The following is an 18349-nucleotide window of genomic DNA, read 5'->3' on the forward strand; positions in this document are numbered from 1 at the left end:
TAAACCTGTTACTCTGAATCTCTGAAGAGATGATTGTGTTGGGACAAAACACAAGCTGTCGGAGCAACCTCTCACATAATTATCTAAACGCAAGAACCCATTTCAGGTCCATCCAAACTGTCAAACTGATTAAACCAACAGAACAGGAAATGCTATCAGGAGAGGGACGGTTTGTTCTCTTTGTGTCGCTGTGTAAAAATATTTGACTGTACTACATACAGTATATATTTTGGTTTTTATATATATATATATATCCCATACAAGAATAGACTCTAATCTGCCTGCAATAATACTGTAGGTTAAATGCTGCAAAAGTAAATGTACAAAGAAAAAATGTCAGTTTTCTGGTTCAAGTTCTATTGCTTAAATGCTTAATGGCCAATATCTGTTCTTTGTATTGGAAAAGAGAAAAAGTGAATTAGTGGTTAGTTTGTGCCAAAACAAGGACGTCAACAATTCCAATTACTGTGGTGCAAATAAATTCCAAGCACAGTTATCTCTGTGTTTGCTTATAGATGAACTATAAAGCAAAAGGTTAAATAAAATGGAAGAGTTACAACAACAGGACAAAGAACCTGATATTAACACTAAACATGTCAGTATTTTTACAACCCTTTTGATGCCCTAATATCTAAGAGTGATATTGCATTTTGATCAAATGGTAAGAAAATGGGTGAGTGAGAATCTAAACCCCGGTTCCAATCACTTCCGGTTCTCTGCAAAAAAATTTTAATATTGAAGTGCAGATTCAGCTGAGGCACAACCAGATTTAGTTAGAACAAACCAGCTGTTGGATAACCATTCAAAGGCAAAACAGTCATGAAATCTAAAATGATCCTTGCAAAAAAAAAAAAATAAACTCTTTTCCTTTGACAAATAAAGCTCAACACTTTTGAGGAAGGAAATATATCAGGCAATGACTCAAATTAGGATGCATAGAGCATTCTCACGGAGCGAGAAAGGCATTTGCACATGAAGAGTTGAAAATGAGTCGCATTCAGCCAAGCTGTGAGCTCCACCTAGGAGGCAGTGAAAGAGACCGAGACAGGCACAGAGAGGGGCTGAGGCAGGCAGGCGCCAAGCCTTGAAGAGGGGCATTCTGGCATAATGACTCTCATTTACCATTGACAGGCCTTGGGAAAGTTAAACTAATTATGACAGCACACAGATGCTGAATAGCCCTTGATGAAGTTAATCACTGGCAATCCAACAAACAGGTGTTGAGTGATTTCTGTTACCTCCCCTGGAATTATCGGATGTTCTGATTTTTCTAGCACACACCGCTCAAAGCAACAATCCACCCTAAAGCAGAATTATGCCGTCTTATCCCCGTGATCCCGAGAAATTTCTTCAACATTTGTGAATATGAATTACACCTTCAGTGCTGGAAAACAGAGAAACGCTACTGTAACCTCTAACGTTAGTGAGACAAACAGAGAAATTGAAAAATGAGTGGAATAAGCCCACACAAAATGTATTTTTGAAGCATGAAGTGAGCCTGTGTTGACCTTGTCATTTAAAAAGTCACAGACTTAAACAGAGTAGGAAACACGTTCTCTTTCCATATAAATTGTTGCCTTATCTAAACCGGAATAAGCTGCAATGGTAAATTGTATTTTTCAATCTGCTGATTCAGTGTGAGCTGAAATAGCCCTCTGATTTTAAACAAATATCAGCACTAATGTTGTTGCCATCAAAATCCACTTCTTCACCTCTATCCTAAAAAACCACTAGTGGGGTTTCAAGAAGAGCTCTGTCAAGCAGAAGACGATCATAACTTAATGAGCTTCAGGACACATAAAACATCCCTTTCTCCAACTCCCAGATCACTACGGATCATTGTTAACAGGCTGAGATAATGTGGAAGCATAAAGGTAATGGACTCAGCCAAATGCCATTAAATTGTGTAAACTTCGAGTGCTTCACCGGGGCCGCCGAGAAGCGCTCCACGCTGAACGGATGCATGATTAGTTATTAAAAGTCTGTCAGGATTTTATTAGACATACTTATTTGAGCACTCCTATAAAATTCTATTTGTATTGTTATAATCTGGTTTGATGGGAATTAGCAGGTAATAACTGTAAAATGTGTTTTTCTCTATGAACGCAGTGTCAGCAGTCTGAATGTTATTATGTTGTTAGGAAGGCTCCTACATGTTTCAAGGAAGTTTGCAATGTGCCGTGTGTTGCTCCATTATTTCTGACTGGGAAGCTGACTGGGTATTACAGTAATAGTAACAGTTACTTCTGACAGTGTAAATCTGAAGCTGGTGCCTTCAGGTTGTCTATCCTAGTTAATGTTCATGAAAAGTTCTGTCAATTTGCTCCTCGGAGATTTGCACTGAGATAATTAAAGGCCTGTAGCGTTCTAAACTCACACTTTCTCAAAACACAGTTGCTGGCCTCAAATATGAATATATATATATAACATATGGCCTCATTTTCCATTAGATAAAGCAAACACACTTTTTTTCCTTCACTTTATTTATGTATTTATTTTATGTGCCCACTGGTGATGTGATAAAACACTGGCTGTTCCTCCAGGCTGTTTTTTTCAATGGTTATCGTTTTTTTTTGTTGTTGTTGTTTTTTATTTTCTTCTTCCCTAAATAACTTTTTCTTATTAATGTGGCCGATTAATTTGCAAAACGACGACTACTGCTTTACCTCTAGTCGTCTGATTACTTGTTTTTAGTCAGTCAGGGAGTAATTTGTTTTTGCATGCCAACATTTGATTTTGTCTTTTATATGCTTCGCTTTGTATTCTATACAAATTTTGGTCTTGAACCTAGATGACCATGATGTGTAAAAGAAATATGATGCAAATTTAATCTAAGGACAGGACACATACCAACAAAACACAGCTTTAATGCCGGCACATTTTTGACTTTTAAAAAGGTACAAAGTTAAAAGGCAATATGTTAATTTGTATCAGTTCACTTTTTTATATTTTGTATTAATTCACTAATACCTCTAGATCACTACACTCAGTTACTTCTTTATGAAACAATCCTGGCAACTAGAGTGGCAACACACAGCACATTATTACTACAGTGTTTGTATGGCACATGACGGTTGTCCTAATAACATCTAATAACAGAAACTGAGTGGCATGATAGTATTCAAGGCATTCACCATTCAAAACTTCCCAACGTCTCAATCCTTCCATTTCAAAATACATCATCGGCTATTAGAAATTATTGTTATGAGTTGCTATTGATGAACTGTCAAATCTTAGGAACAGTGCAACATGAAAAGAAAACAAAACCCCGGCAGTTAAGAAACAATCAGTTACTTGTAACTGTGATAACCCTTTAAAGCTTTAATTATACTAGAAATGATTAACTGAAAGAGCCATTTTTTACACAATAATGTGAATTTACACGCCACACGGGGGAGAAGAATGGCACAGTTCCCAAATTCTCTCCATGCACTCGTGGCAGCGAAATGGATGGCTGTTTGTATTCTCTGCTAACAGAGGTAACAGACTGAGGCAAGTTCACAACAGCGAGCAGGGCCGCAAATGAGAGATTAAGACCTAAACGCCACACGTTCGAAATGTCTCACGACGGCAAAACATCAAAACCTTGAGTATTACTAATTGAAGCCTTTTGCCGTCTAAGCAGCGGCGAATAATTCACTAATGGAAGCTGTTAAATTTTGCTTTCCTCTAAAAATAGTGCACTGTGCATTCCTCCTCTCCCTGGAGTTTTGTGCAGTGAGCGAACAGTGCAGGTGTGTTCTTGGGATATGTGCAATTGTGACTCCGAAGGCAATCAAAAATTTACATGTTTTCTATTACTAAGCACTACTAGGTACGGCTTTCCACTGCTGAGTGTGTGTTTACTCCAACAAGTTGATTAGATATTTAAACAGTATAAAAATTCTTCTAGGGAAGTTAGGCTATGTCACAAATAATTGGATTTTGCTTATGTTAGCTTCTGAAACTCTGCACTAGAGTGACGCAGGACCCTTCCTCCACGAGACAATCAATCAGCAGTTGTTTTGTTGATAGTGTAAAATATCGTTTCCGGCTCCAGAATTGCACAACGGTTTGGAATGAGATGACATCTAATGATTGAGAAAAAAAGGCCGGGCGATGGGAATATTTATTTTCACAGTTATTGCATTGTCTACTGTTCACTTGTACTTGAATGTGTTCATTTTCAACATGAAACAAGAGGTTGAGAAAAAAAAGAAAAAGGTTTTTATTGGGAGAGAAAGGCATTCGATTTGATGGCATTTATTCAACCTGATGCTCAAGAGCTGTGTTACACTGTGGTTTGTTATATATCTCTATTTATATCTCTATTACAATGAACTGAGCTAATGTGTTGTCTGTGCTGTTCAAAGGAACTGATGTAGATTTATGATGATACATATTCTGTTCACCTTACTTCTAAATAATTCCAGATACAACCACTCCCTCAGAGGTGAGACGTGTCTGTGTCCACTTACCTAACTAATAACAGATATGCTGCACATCACTACAAAAAAAAGAAAAGGGGGGGGGGGGGGGGGACAGTAAAACTATGTAGACAAGTTGAAGCACACAAAGTATAGTTATAATGATGAAGAGAGGGCAGCCTCACAATAGAGAAATAATTAGGACAAGCCGCTGTGCATGGATCCGTTGCCACTTCCCACAAGCACTCAACTGTGTCAAACAGCTTGGTCAATAATCTTCAGCAATTCCTGAGGATTAGAGTCTTATTACTGAGCACCGTCTGTCACACAGACCTCAGTGCCCAAACAAGCCACTTCCTGACTATTTCCACCAGGTTGCATCAAATAAGTAAATGTCTCACTGGGTAATTGATCACATTAAGTAGAATATGGTTTGTGCGCCTGCCTTGTTAAGTTTTATTTTTCACCAGGAGCTGTTTTCATGCTCGTATCTCTGGACATATGTATATGTTTACATGCAGTCCCAGCAGATCAACAGTGAAACGTTACGCAACCGACTGTTAAACACATTTTACCCAGATCTATAACTTCTAATTAGCCATGCACTGTGTTCAGTATGGAGCCAAATGGAAAGCGATTCCCATTCATTGTTTTCAGTCTCCTGCTGGTTTCATATTTGAGGAATTGTCCGTTTTGTGCAGGTAATTGATGCGAGGGTCTCTGCAGGCTGCAACTTTTAAAGCAGCAAAGCATCGCTGGTCGTTTTGTCTCTTTTTAGCCTTTTTTTTTGTTTTTTTTTTTTTTAACCAGCAAGCTGCAAACTTCAGCTCAACCATTCTGCAAAGGCGACACACACACACGCACACGCACACACACACACTTGTAGATCTGAGAGTCGTGAACCCGGGGTGCCATCGCCACAGCACTAAGCTGGTGCCTTCGCCTTGTATGAGGGGAAGTGCACGGAACAATCCAACCCCCCTCCAACGAAGTACGTGCAAGCCCCCAAGTTCTTACCTTGCCCGTGCATTTTGGCCACGGCGGCGGCGAGGAGCAAAACGGCGAGGAGGCTCTTCAGCTGACAGTCCTGTCTCACACACATGTCTACAAAAAAGTCAAGGTCGCACGCAGAACACGTCCTCGTGTTGCAAAAACAAATACTTCCAGGGCTTAAAAGACACGAGAAGCGAAGCGCGATTTATTTTTTATTTTGTCTTCTTCCTTCCTCTTCTTCCTCCTCTTGTCTCGTATGCACAACGCAAACAAAGCCGCGCGGCTCGGTGCTGCACTTCCTTAAGAATTCGCGGAGTGAAGCCAGTCGACGGAGCTGATGAGCTGGAAATGCAGAGGTCCCTGTTTATTTCTTTTCATTTGGACGCTCACTAAGCGGATTCCCGGCCGTGTGAGCTCCCGGCGCATGAAGAGAGAAGGCAAAAAAAGGCAGCCGAGGCTTCAGCACCGCGGACAGCTCCTAGCGTCAGCTGATGGAACAGCCTCCTCAAAGTTAGACGGAGTGCAAAACACTGGGCTGCAACGCTGGGCTCTGTCCAGTCAACGCATGCATCCGATTGGTTTTGCTGTTTTTACATTTGCAACCAGGTTCACTCTAAAGGCAAATGTTCCACCCAGTGCTGCAGGGTCCAACTGTGTCTTCTTGATTTTTCTATTTGTTTAAGCACTCATTTAAATCCACATTAAAGTATTTCAGGAGAGGCCCATGCACCACAGGTCACAGAGGCAATGCACTACACAGTAGTGGTTATACATTAATAAAAAAAAAATCATCAAAGTATGATGAGCATCATATTTATTTTTTGTAATTGAGTAGCATTGCATTTGAATTACACTTTCTATATTATGTGTGAACATGCAATATAGATAAAGCTCAAATATCATATGGCCGCAACATTCCAGTTTGATTTATGGGGTGGTACATGTGGTCCACTTGAAGTGTTGAACACTTTAAGAGGGTACGATTTTTTTTTGCATGCTATTTTCCCCGTCATCACCGCTGCATTGCTTTCTATTACTGTCCTAAATATCAGCTTGCACCGTCCTGACGGGTTTGTTTGTTCACAGGAGACCAGAATGCACCCGAGTGGAGATTCCTTTTTAGTCCTGTTCCTGTTAAAGCTCAGCCTGTGCATGAGCCCCCGAGGTGAGACATTCCTTTAGGTGCTGAAAATATTCATGTCATGAATCTCTGAATCTCCTAGGTCGCTTTTTCTTTTTTTTTTATTCTGTCTCTTTCATAGAGAGGGGCCACTTCATGTCTCAGGGCTGTATCTATTTGCCAGTGAGGTATATCCGGCCGGTGTTTGAAGAAGAACTTCAGAGATATGAATGAAGTGGAGCTGACAAATTGGTTGCTGACAGTAGGGTATAATATGTACAGTGTTTAAGATGTTTAACAGTAAGAGCCGAAGCCATGAGATGAACATAATGGACAATGAAACGCATCCTTCTTCTGTGTAGGCAGAAATTTAGCAAACTGAAGGATGAGCGAGAGACTGAACTCCTACAAGGTCTAAGGGCTGTTGTTGTATGACCGCTGACCTCCCAATGGAGCCTGAGCAAGTGAAAAGATGGCTTCTCCTGAAAGATCAATAAAGTACTACATCATTGTTCTTGTAACAGCAGTTCATCAGTGTAAGTCACCAAAGACTCCCTTGGCCAGTAGAGTGGTTTCTACAGACTGTGCATTTAATTCATTAGTGATCGCATCATCCATCGTGAGTTTGAAGTGATATCTAGTGAGATATGTTTTAGTAGTATTTTATCTTTTGTTCCTATTTACTAAACCTACTGGTTGATATTATCTTCAGTTCTTATCATTACACCCCTTTTAGTTATCTAGGTCATATTAGTCTGTTCTATGAGAAGAGGCTTAATATAGCCGGTAAAATAATTGCTGTGTGCCCACACTCACCGTACACTGTTCATCCAGTGAGTAACTTCTATTGTATGTAAGTGATGCATGAACAATAAAATTCAGAAATGGCTCAGTCTATAGAGAAATACCAGCAAAAAAAAAAAAAAAAAACGTACTGGTTTTCTGTGCTGCATAGCAGGTGGAGATGCATTCCCAGGCAGTCTGTTTGCAAGACAGGGCAAAACAGCATCAAAATAAAAATAATTAGACGACAAGAATAGCGACAGGGATGGGAGAGGGAAATAAAGTTGCTGTCAGAGAACCAGAGTCAGACTTTATTGAAGACACTAAAATAGTATGTGTCAGCAGATGCTATTTCAAAACAAGACCATTTGGTCTAAAAATAAAAATGTGTACAGTGGAAGCAGTAAAATGTGCACCTGTTCTTTGACTTCTTTATGTGCAGCATCCAGCCACGAGCCAGGGTTTGATGTTGTCGCGAGTGGAGGGATGAATCTCATGCTTTCTGTCACACATCTGGCCCTTAAGACTCAACTGACTGTGATTAACAGTTTCTCATTACCAAGCATCATGCACGTCGGTGTCATTGAGCCCAGACTCGTTTTGTGCTCTCCTTCCTTTTTTCTTCTTTTCTTCATGTTGACTTTTTCCTTTTCAGGTTCTGTTTGACTTTGCCTCGCTTTGCCTTTCTCTGTCTCCTCTATCCCCGCGCCAATGTCTCGCTTTTTCTTCTAAATTTATCTCTCTGTTCCCCCCCCACACACACACACACATACACACACACACACATCCCCAAGCATGGGACAGTCTCCTTGCATCACGCCCCTACTCCCTCTGGCATGACTCAGAAAAGGCTCTAATAGTGCAACTTTCCCTTTAGTGAAGCTCGGTGGAGCCATAAAGCAGCCCGGAGGTCTAGTTGGCAGCCAGATGGTTGCAGCCGAGCTTTCATTCTGCTAATGGGTAGGGGGGCTGAGGAGTTAATGAAAATCAGAGCCTTGAAATGAAATGACCAATGTCCCAAGGTAATGAGGCACACATCGGCTGCAAGCCTTTACAAGCATTAAGGTAATCTTCGATGGCAGTATTATGTAAAAACATCTTATGATGGCTGTTCATTAAATAGCTAAGGACTGACTGATTATTACACAGCATGTTCAGCTAACAAACACACTCCTACTGAATCAGAGCACTGTCTGTGATATTTAGATCGACTGACTTGGCTAAGTGCTTCATCCAAGCAAGGCTGTGTGCCAAATGCTATCAATGAGTCCCTGCTCATGCAGCATTACAACCTACAATTTACAGCCCGCATTACAGTCGCAAACAGCAACAATATCACAGTCGCAGGACTCCCAAACGCATGCAGGGCTAATCATTGTGCATTACATTCACAGTGCACAAGCGTGACCCCTTTCAGCCAACAGCCGCAATTAGAGTACAGTATTGAAATCTGCTCACTGTTCGAGGGTCATTTACTGCTATTTGTCTGACATTAGGCAATGGCAATCGTACTTCAGCTATTAGTGAGGAGGAAAATGTGAGAGATTTAAGGCTTGAAACTGATTGAGACCAGTTAAGCTAGCAGCAGTACAACAGCATATTTTCTTATCCAATCAATTCAACAAAGGCTTAGCCTGGTCCTTTAGTTGACGAGTCCCGTTGATTTTTTTTTTTTTTTCTTGTGTTTCCTACATTTCAGCATTTGAGATGTTTTTGAAAATATGTATCATTACTCTTGGTGCGCCACATGCCGTGTTAATTATTTAACCACAGTAAACATACCGAGACGTCTGATCATAGTGAACAAAACAGCTGCTGTTACTGTGCTTTTATATATATATATTTTTTTTTTTTTTTTTTTTTTGGGGACATGAAGCTCTAATAATATTGATTTCTGTCAAGAGTTTCTTTTTCTTCCTCGTATGATTGCGGAGTTTTGGATTGTTTTAAACCTACCGTCTGCAGCAAAACGCAATTCAAAGAAGCATCTTACATATTTTCACAATAACGAACACGAGCACTTACCATAAAACATTGGTATTATTTAATGGCGTCGGCGAGTGTTCATGTCAGCTCTGTGAGATTTGTGTTTTTCATCCGACCACATGCACAATGTGTCATTTCACAGAGTGATGCGTGGAGAACAGAAATATGTTATTACCTAAGATAAAAGAAAGCTGAAAACCTCTTGTCTGGTCCTTGCTCTTTTTTTTTTCATTCAGCTAGACTGTAATTCCTAACAAAGGTGCTTTTATTTTTTAAATCCTGCATGTAGTGTAAACATGCTGATATGACTGAAACGTGAATAATGTGATTTGATTTTAACGTTACCATATTTCATCATTGTGCACAAACAAACAGGTTCAGGTTAAGAGTCTGAAGCATATAATACAAATCTCTGATGAGGAGAGGTGGACTAATCTAGACCCAAACAGGCCTGACATGACAAACACACGACATATAAATTATAGTTTAAAAAAAGGTATCATCACATGTGAAAAAACAATGCTGTGAATGTGAATGTTACAGTTAAGAATAAGCTAACACCCAATAATTGACCAGCTGTGTTAATGCAGCTTCTTTCTGTGATCATGTGGTCTGAAGTCGTAACTACTGCAACATTATTAATGCTCCCTATTGAGAAAATCCATACTATCACTGGTAAATAATACGAGTTCCTGCAAAGAGCCATTAATATATTGTATATATGTGTTTGTTTATATGTTTTTTTACAGATTTTCTTTACACCGTTACCATCTCTATATGGCTAATTAGTGCTACCTGACCCAATTATCCCTATAAATATCAAGCTCCCTCTTAACTTGTCTGTATCTGTGTCGCACATATAGTTGAGTGTAGGCTCTAGCATTGTACTGTCTTTCTTTTGCTCCCCCTCCTCCTTTGTTGTGTACTTCCTCCTGGTAGAGCCCAGTTAATTGCACATCCCTCATTACCATGTTTTGAAAAAAGACTCCCTCTGAGCAAGTCATCTGTGCAGTACACAGTTTATATAAGCTTTCTGCACATATCAATTTTCTGCAAGGCGAAAAAGGGAAGGGGTGTACACCGAGTTCCACTTGACCTTTGAACCTCGCATTTTGAATTTCACAAACATGCTTTTTTGGAATTGCAACTGTTTGGTGCAAAAGTGCTGGGAGAGGCGCTCTGTAGGAGGAAGCATTTCTCTTAGTTGCCTATTTTCTTGTTTCCACAGCAAACTGCGTGTTAACATTATGGATGGTTGTTGGGCTCACTCTGCTCAGAGTCCCTACAGTGGGAATAGACTGGATGTGACCCCAAAGACTGAGCAGCATCTGTTAACCCCCTGATCATTGCTTCTATCTGATGGCTAGGCTGGTGCAGCGTATGCCCAGTCATGCGGGGACTTGCCAATAGATTCAGCAGACTATGGTAATGAGCCTGAAAGGATTCCCAAGCTCAGTGCTGTCACTTTGATGACTCCAAAATTAACTCTGTGCTAGAAATTCTCAACACCTGCTGTAATAACATTCAAGATAGAAGGAATATGTCTTTGGTAATGCAGGTACAAGAAAATTAATGTAACTCCTCTTGTCAAACGTAATTAGAATCACAGTGGCACCGATATGGTGCAATGAATGTTTTGAAGGGGTGAAGCGAGAAATTATGGCTGCAGTGAGAAACTCTATTTTGCCCCGATAACAGTATTCTGTGTGCCTTTGCAGAGGCGTATTTTAAGATGGAGTTTTCTGTCCAGAAGTATAATAGAATGCTGGGCTAGAAGTGCTAGTAACCACTAAACCATTCATTTACACAGCAACACACACACACACACACAAAGGCCAACACTGCATGTGCACGCTGCCATCATACAGCACGCTGTGGCAGGAACACACATGAACATGCATACAAAGCCAGAGCATTAGCATTTTTCCCTCTCAAAACACATGCAAACCTTTCAGGGAGTGTGTGACATGTTGTCCCCTACTTTTACATCCACATCTCTGTTCACCATTTTTTTTTTTCCCCTTCCTCTCGCTGCGTCCCCCTCCCCCTCCTTGACCTTCTCTTTTCATTAGTCAGAGTGTGTCTCATGCCTCTGAGCATGCTGATAGTGCACTGCTCCAAGGCTGCATTTATCAAGATGATAAAGCACTCTCAGACAACAGCCAAGTATCTCAAGGCTAGTGGCCGCGGTACCTGACAAGTGACAACAAGTCACACAAACAGTTCCACCTCCATTCACCTGACCCTCCCCCTTATCCCCGACTCGCGGCGCCCATATACCATGCCTAGTTGGTCACAGGTTGTTGCCTTATGTCACACGAGCCCCTAATGAGAAGTTAAGTGCAGATGAAGGCGGGTGACTCCACAAGACAAGAGGTCTGCCCTCCACCTACACATTCACACACCCTCTCCCTGCACACACAGCCTGGTCACAGCACACAGATGTCCATTGTGCCGTGTGTGTCTGGGTTTAGCAACATCCTGTTAAACCATGCAAGACCCGAGTCACAAAAATGCAAGTCTTGCCACTTTGGCTTCAGCTTTCATCTTTGCCCCCAGCTCACCTCACTTTCTTCAATTCACTGACTGCTTTCCCACTCTCAGCTATAAAGCTGCTGCCTGCCTTAAGAGCAGGGGCTCAAGCTGGCAATCACTGTTGAGCTTTCAGACTCTAAATAACGGCCGAGATGATTGGAAACTTATATTATTCTCTTCACAAGGAATTAGCAATTACACTAATGAGAGGCAGAGGGTAAATTTGACAAGCGTGCATGTCGTGTGTGTGCGCGTCTGTGTGTGTTTTTCTTCCATTGTGGGTATTTTTTATAGTCTCCATTAAAATTCCTTTGGACATCATTATTAGATTAAAACACATGTTCAATTAGAATTTAAAAAGTAAATTGTTCACTGGAAGTCATTTACGATCAAAAGACTCAAAAGGCGATTTCACTTTATTGCCGCAGAGTCAGATTTCTTTTATTCCTTCCTGTTAAAATGTGCTTTTCGCTCTGCCTTTATTTTTTTCTTTCTCACATGCTCACATGCACGTACGTGACATTGCCGGCATAGTCTCTTTTTGTAAAAGTTGTTAATTGGCAGTAGCATTTGAAATATACAAACGAAAATACATATACATGAGATGTACTGATATTTTATTACATACAAATGTATATAATTTGACAAAAAGAAAAAGAGCAAGCATGTGACTCTCAGAACCAGCTGGGAAAACCATAGTGATTGCTATCTGCAGTAATTGCTGCAAAAAGCAACTGCTTGAGCTGCGGACTCCTTGATGAAATATTAAGAGATTCAAACGGGCTCCAAACTCTCCATACATGTTGTTGCAGGGGCACAGTAGTGCACTCTGCTGTGGGCTGTGATGATGGCTACAAAGGGGTAATAGAGGACCTCTTTGAAGTGTTTCTGAAATACCAAATGTCAAGGAGGATGGATGGCCATTCTAATACAGTTCTTCACATTCTGCGGGAGCTGAAAGATTTTAAAAAGCTTTTTTTATTTAAAACGCTGCAGAATGAGTGATGACTGACATTATATTATATCATATTAATTTATATTATACTATACATTATTTAGGATGATAGCATATTTTAAACAGCAATTATTTTCTATTTCTGTATTAATGCATTTCTAAATCAGCCATTATGAATTTAAAAACATGTTTAAGTGACATATGCAATTAAATCCCAGCCACTATTAATTGCGACTTTATCATTTACAGTATCGTGCACAAACACAAGGTTCAGTTTACACTGTTTTTATTTCTAAGTCCAATTTTGCCTCCACTGCATCTCTCGTTATACACAGAGAGACGCTGATTTCCAGTCCTGTTCTTTTATGTCTTTTTTCATTCTTGATCAGATGTCTCTGTAGAGGATTAACTTTCACCTCTGTAAGTCCCGCTGCATGTGAACTGTCTGCTGAATCATAGCCTACAAAACCTTTTCAGCTCCAAAGCAAAACCTCAGGGATCATGACCATTGCAGTGTTTTTCTTTACATCTGAAGCTTGAACAGTTTTATCGCTGGCAACGTTGTATATTTCACAATCTGAACTTGCTGACAAGTTCACTCCGTGACATCTCAGCAGAAAATAACCCACTCTATATGGTGGTGTTGTGTACTTGACATTGGAATCATTTTGTTTCATGCTTCACTATTTCCTTTAATGTTGCTTCGCTGTGTGACTACTCGGATTCTTAATGGCCTCCTTGTGTTAGACCCTATGTTACAGTCATCAGTGGCATGATCTGGACCCTTTTTATGTATTTGTGCCTTGTTTTTTTTCTCCTTTTCTTATTCAAAAAATAAAATACAGCTCAGTTGGCTTCCACCGGCTCTGCTGGGCTCCTCTTTCTGGACTGTACTCATGATAGTGGCATGAAAGTGAGACTGACAACATGACTGGGTAAACATCCCAAAACAAATAACCAGATTAAAAAGCTGTGATAAAATGTTCAGCAAAGTTTGGACTTTGCTGAACATTTTAGTGTCTGCTAGTATTCTGCATAAACATGTGACTGAATGAACAATATTATAAACACCTCTAAAGACAGAAAACTATATACAGCATTGGATTTTCTATTGTGATCCATCGTCCCCATTGCCAGACTGATTTATTTTTATTTTCTCAGGACTCAGGGGTCTCATTGCCAGATAACTGACATGGCACAGATCACTGGTAAGTGATTATTGCCTGCAAATTATCCTTGTTCAATTTTTATAGGAGGCGCTGAACCCTCATGCTTCCCTCAACAGGCAATATCTAGGCACCCTTAAGCAAACTACCTCTTACCCACTCCCTCTAGAAAAACCATGGATGACAAGTTATTGTGAGGGTGTAATTATGTTTAGATTCTGGTGTATATAAAAAACAAACAAACAAAAAAAAAAACAGCAGGGCTCAGTAACCCTTTACTGGAAAATAAAAATGAAATAAAAACTGTGAAATTAAAAAGGCTGCTATTCTATTTTGAGTTATGCCGGTCCAAGCGCCTGGCTGAGGCTGTGACCTCCTGCAGGTTGACTTTGACCTCGCTGAATGGCCTCAGCTGTAGCCTCAGCTGTGGAGTGATGAGCACTGTTTGCTCAGAAAAGCTGCTCCTGCCTGGCCTCACTTATGCTGGAAGGGATAGATCTTATGTAGCCCTGACCTTACTGGACTTTGGCAAGATTCCTTCGTGCAGAATTTATCATTATTTTCTTTCACCTGTTCTCAAAAAAAAAAAAAAAGCCAAAATGCCTAAATGGATGTTGTGACTTTCGTTTCACTTCTTTTCACTGTTGCTCTCCATTGTCTTTTATGGCCAGCTTGTATTAATTAATTCAGGCTAGTTGAGACATATTAGGGTCAATGAGGAGGTATTGTTCAAACAAGCGGGAGCAAGGGGTCAAGTGATTAACCCTGCAATTAATGATCAACTTTCTCTTCCACTGATCTGAATGAAGACACATCCACCATGGATGACCTCCTTCCAAAATCAAACAATTCAAATTCTGACACCATTAATGAACTATTAATGACTCTTCAGAGAGTGCAGGGTTGCAGTGTGATTGAAGTTTAGCTTTACATGGGTTTAGTTAGTGCTGTATGCATATACACAACACAAAGATGCTAACTAGAAAAGTAGAAAATCTTTATGTATTTTAAGTATTAGTCGCTAAAACATTTTCACATGCAATCACTTCTGATGTGTTGCTGAATAGTTTAGCATTAGTTTCAAATCAGTGTATTTAAAACAAATCTTTTGCTCATCTGAACAACACTGATTAGCAGTTAATCCTTGTATCGTTGTTATGGAAATTTAGTGTGCGTCAACAAAAGAGCATATCACACAGATTTACACTCTTAAAAAAAAAAAAAATTGTCATAATGAAAAACTGCAAACAGAATACAAACATGCTTCCTGAATGCTGAAGAATGAAGAATCCTCCTAATCCTGACTGAAAACCAATAGGAAAAAAAATTCAATAAAGAGTGGGACAGTGTCATTTCAAGCTCAAGGCTTAACACTGGGTGGCTGTGCAAGGTGTAGCCAGACGCTGAGAGGTGAGTGGGATGCAGCAAAAGTCAGGTGGAATAAAGTGACCATGGAGTGAGAGCAGAAAGGGGGGGTGATAATAAGCAATCCATGTGACTGACTCAGAGTGATGGGCTTACCTGCCTATGAATATTTCAGACAGCAGTGAGGTGTGTTATTACAGCTCAGTGGGAGCACCCACAACATGGGGCAGGACATGTGCCATCAAAAGATAGGACCGTGTGCAAACACACACGTGCACACACACACGCACACAAGAACAAACAATGGCTTTTTTTTTTTTTTATTCTTTTTTTCCAGCATTCAAAAAGAACTCATTTGAAATTGCTCGTTCACGTTGAAACAGCTGAATAGCAAAACATTTTCATCAACAAGCTAACAACAGCATCTTCCACTGACATGCTTCCTTAAATCAATATACCAACTAATCAATAAGCAGGGGAAGGTTTGCACACTATTGGAAGCCTTACTCTGCAAGCGGAGACAGTAAAACAAATCCGTGTGCAGTATTTCACTTGAGATGGAGCAGTCCTATATGCCAAGAAGACGATTAAATAAATATTCTGTTTACACGGACTGGCTGCCCAGGGGTCTGCAGACTAGTACAGCAAAGCAGCTTCAGTCAGCTAGCTAACAATCCAGAGCCTCTGGCCATTCTCATTTTATTTCACTAGCACTGCTTCTCAAGACGCCATCTCTTTTCCAAGACAGTGTCTGGAGAGGGGGCTGTCATTGAGTACTGCGATGTGAAGACTTGAGTAGTGCAATCAACTTTAAACAGTCAGGATAATGAAAGAATTATTGCATATGTACCAGGCTTTCATTAAATGCAAAGGTGAGATACTGTACAGCACAGAAACGTGATGCCTAAGATAAGAAATAAAGGGTATTTCTGCAACTACGGTAAATTCTGCTCTTTGTTTTCTTGGTTTAAATCGTAACCAGAACTAGAGATATTAGTTTTGAGGTTAAAATAATATAGAGCACTATGTGAAACATCAGCAAACCACTCTGAAAATTCCTCAGCCTTTACAGTATGTTAGACATTCAGAAACAATTCCTGGTGGATGGTGACTTCCAACACCTTCCAACATGGACGCCCGAGAACCGACAAAGGCCCGAGCACAGAACAGCCAGCCTTATGCATTATACATCAGCCCTAAGTTATTCATCAGAAAGGACGTGTATTAACCTGTGTGCAACCTAGAGAGCACCATTAATATTCAGCAGATAGCGCTGTTTGAGCAGGTCCAAAAGCAGTGCGAATCGTGCACGCGTGTGACTGGTAATTAAGACGCGTGGCATTGTGGCCACACATATGATCAAAAGCACATGTCATTAGCCAAACGTACGACTTTATAGCTTATTAAAAATATGACTTCAGTTTGTAAAGAGTGTTATTTTCTCCTAAAACCCTCTGGAGAGCGTGTATTCATTCGCTGAATATACTCTGCATATTTTATTTATAGCAACGTATTTATATATCATGTAGCAGCAGGCTGAGAAAGTGCTACTGTTGGGCTTTTGCACAGTATCTCATTTATGTCTGTAGACCATAAAAATGTCTTGTGAGACTATTTTTGAAAACGTATTGACTTGCCTCTTCAGTTATTTACAGTCGGGTCACACGTGCAATAAAGGGACAAAGAATTGGGACTTCAAACGCAAAAAGGACAGTGTTATAATTTGAAATTCAAGTGCTGTATTTTGTGTTAAAGTTATTATTGGTTGTCAAGAGAGATTTGGATTCTCTTCTGTCTTCACCTTCTGCCCAGCCCTCCGTTTTACTGTACAATGAACGTGTGCAATTAGCTCTGTCACACACATAACATAAAGCAATATTACTGAAACGTTAGGTCAGCAAATGAGTTCAAAGTGATAGCTGCAGCAGCTATTTGTGCTCCCATAGATGTTACAGAAATATTTATGTCTCTCTGGAAAGTACAAACTCAATATTTTGCCCAGCCAGTTTAATTATTCACTGCATTCCGGGCAAAGCAAAATGATGCGAGAATCCAGGCCGTGCAACAGAAACTGGAAAAAAAAAAAAGTTAATGAAGCTCACCTGTGTAGTAGAAATGCAATTCTTTCGCTGATTGGGTTAGCGTTTGAATTAGTGTGATGAGCTTTCCATCGTGCTGATAGGCGCAGGACTCATTGGTTTTAGACTGGAGGGGGGGGGGGGATCCTCTAAGGAAGCTGCTGCCTTTGCTAGTGTGAACAGCACCTGTGAAGTAGTCAAGCAGGTGTACAATCGACATGTGTGGAGTGTTCTAGCAGAGCAAATTTTTACACCTGCCAGAATGTAATTTTGGAGAAGCAGCAGGACGCCTTCCACTTCATACACAAATCACACTGGTTTCATGTGTGGGTAGGTGTGTGTGCGCGTGACTCATGTGTGCATAAGATCTTTTCTCTCGCGAGCAAAGCAAACAAACTACTTATGCCACTTTAGCTTCACACCACGTTGTGTTTTTTCACATATTGTATAAGGAAATAACCACACAGTGTTGTTGAACTAGATCAAGAGATGTCATTCATTTACTTTAAATATGGTCAGCATGTGATCAGTGATCAAATGAGTAACAACTGGCCGCAGCAACTACCTAGCGATTATTAAGACAGTCATACACTGCATGGGCTGCAATCATTTTGGAGAATGGAGGAATGAGTTGGAAGATAAGAGGCTCCTAATGTCCATCTGTTCTCAGCTTTTTATTCCCACCTCCTCTCGTGTGCACAACCCTCACACTGAGGTTACACCGAGAGCTTCACTTGGTTAAAACAAAAATAATTCAACATCATCATTACCAAGTACATATGTTGCCTGGATATCATGTTTTATATCATCCGTCTCTTATTACCCATAAAACAAGTGGGAGGTCACCTTGCAGTCAAGTTCATTTGTATAAATGGAGACCTCTGGATACGCAGGGAGAGACGAGCCAACCAGCAAGAACACACATAAAACAGGATGGAAACTGAATGTTTCTTGGACCAAAA

General features: G+C 40.3%; 1 protein-coding gene across 3 annotated transcripts in view; it reads right to left on the minus strand.

Moving 5' to 3' along the window:
- LOC113170189 (seizure protein 6 homolog) overlaps positions 1 to 5811 on the minus strand; it is a 78747-nt gene extending 72936 nt beyond the window's left edge. For all 3 annotated transcript variants that reach the window (XM_026372165.1, XM_026372164.1, XM_026372163.1), the window contains exon 1: positions 5424 to 5811. In XM_026372165.1, coding sequence (XP_026227950.1) covers positions 5424 to 5508 — 85 coding nt within the window. In that variant the 5' untranslated portion in view covers positions 5509 to 5811. The remainder of the gene's footprint in view (positions 1 to 5423) is intronic.
- Between the last annotated feature and the right edge of the window lie 12538 nt (positions 5812 to 18349).

Source organism: Anabas testudineus, chromosome 14 (genome assembly GCF_900324465.2).
Source record: "Anabas testudineus chromosome 14, fAnaTes1.2, whole genome shotgun sequence".
Taxonomy (NCBI): Eukaryota; Metazoa; Chordata; class Actinopteri; order Anabantiformes; family Anabantidae; genus Anabas; species Anabas testudineus.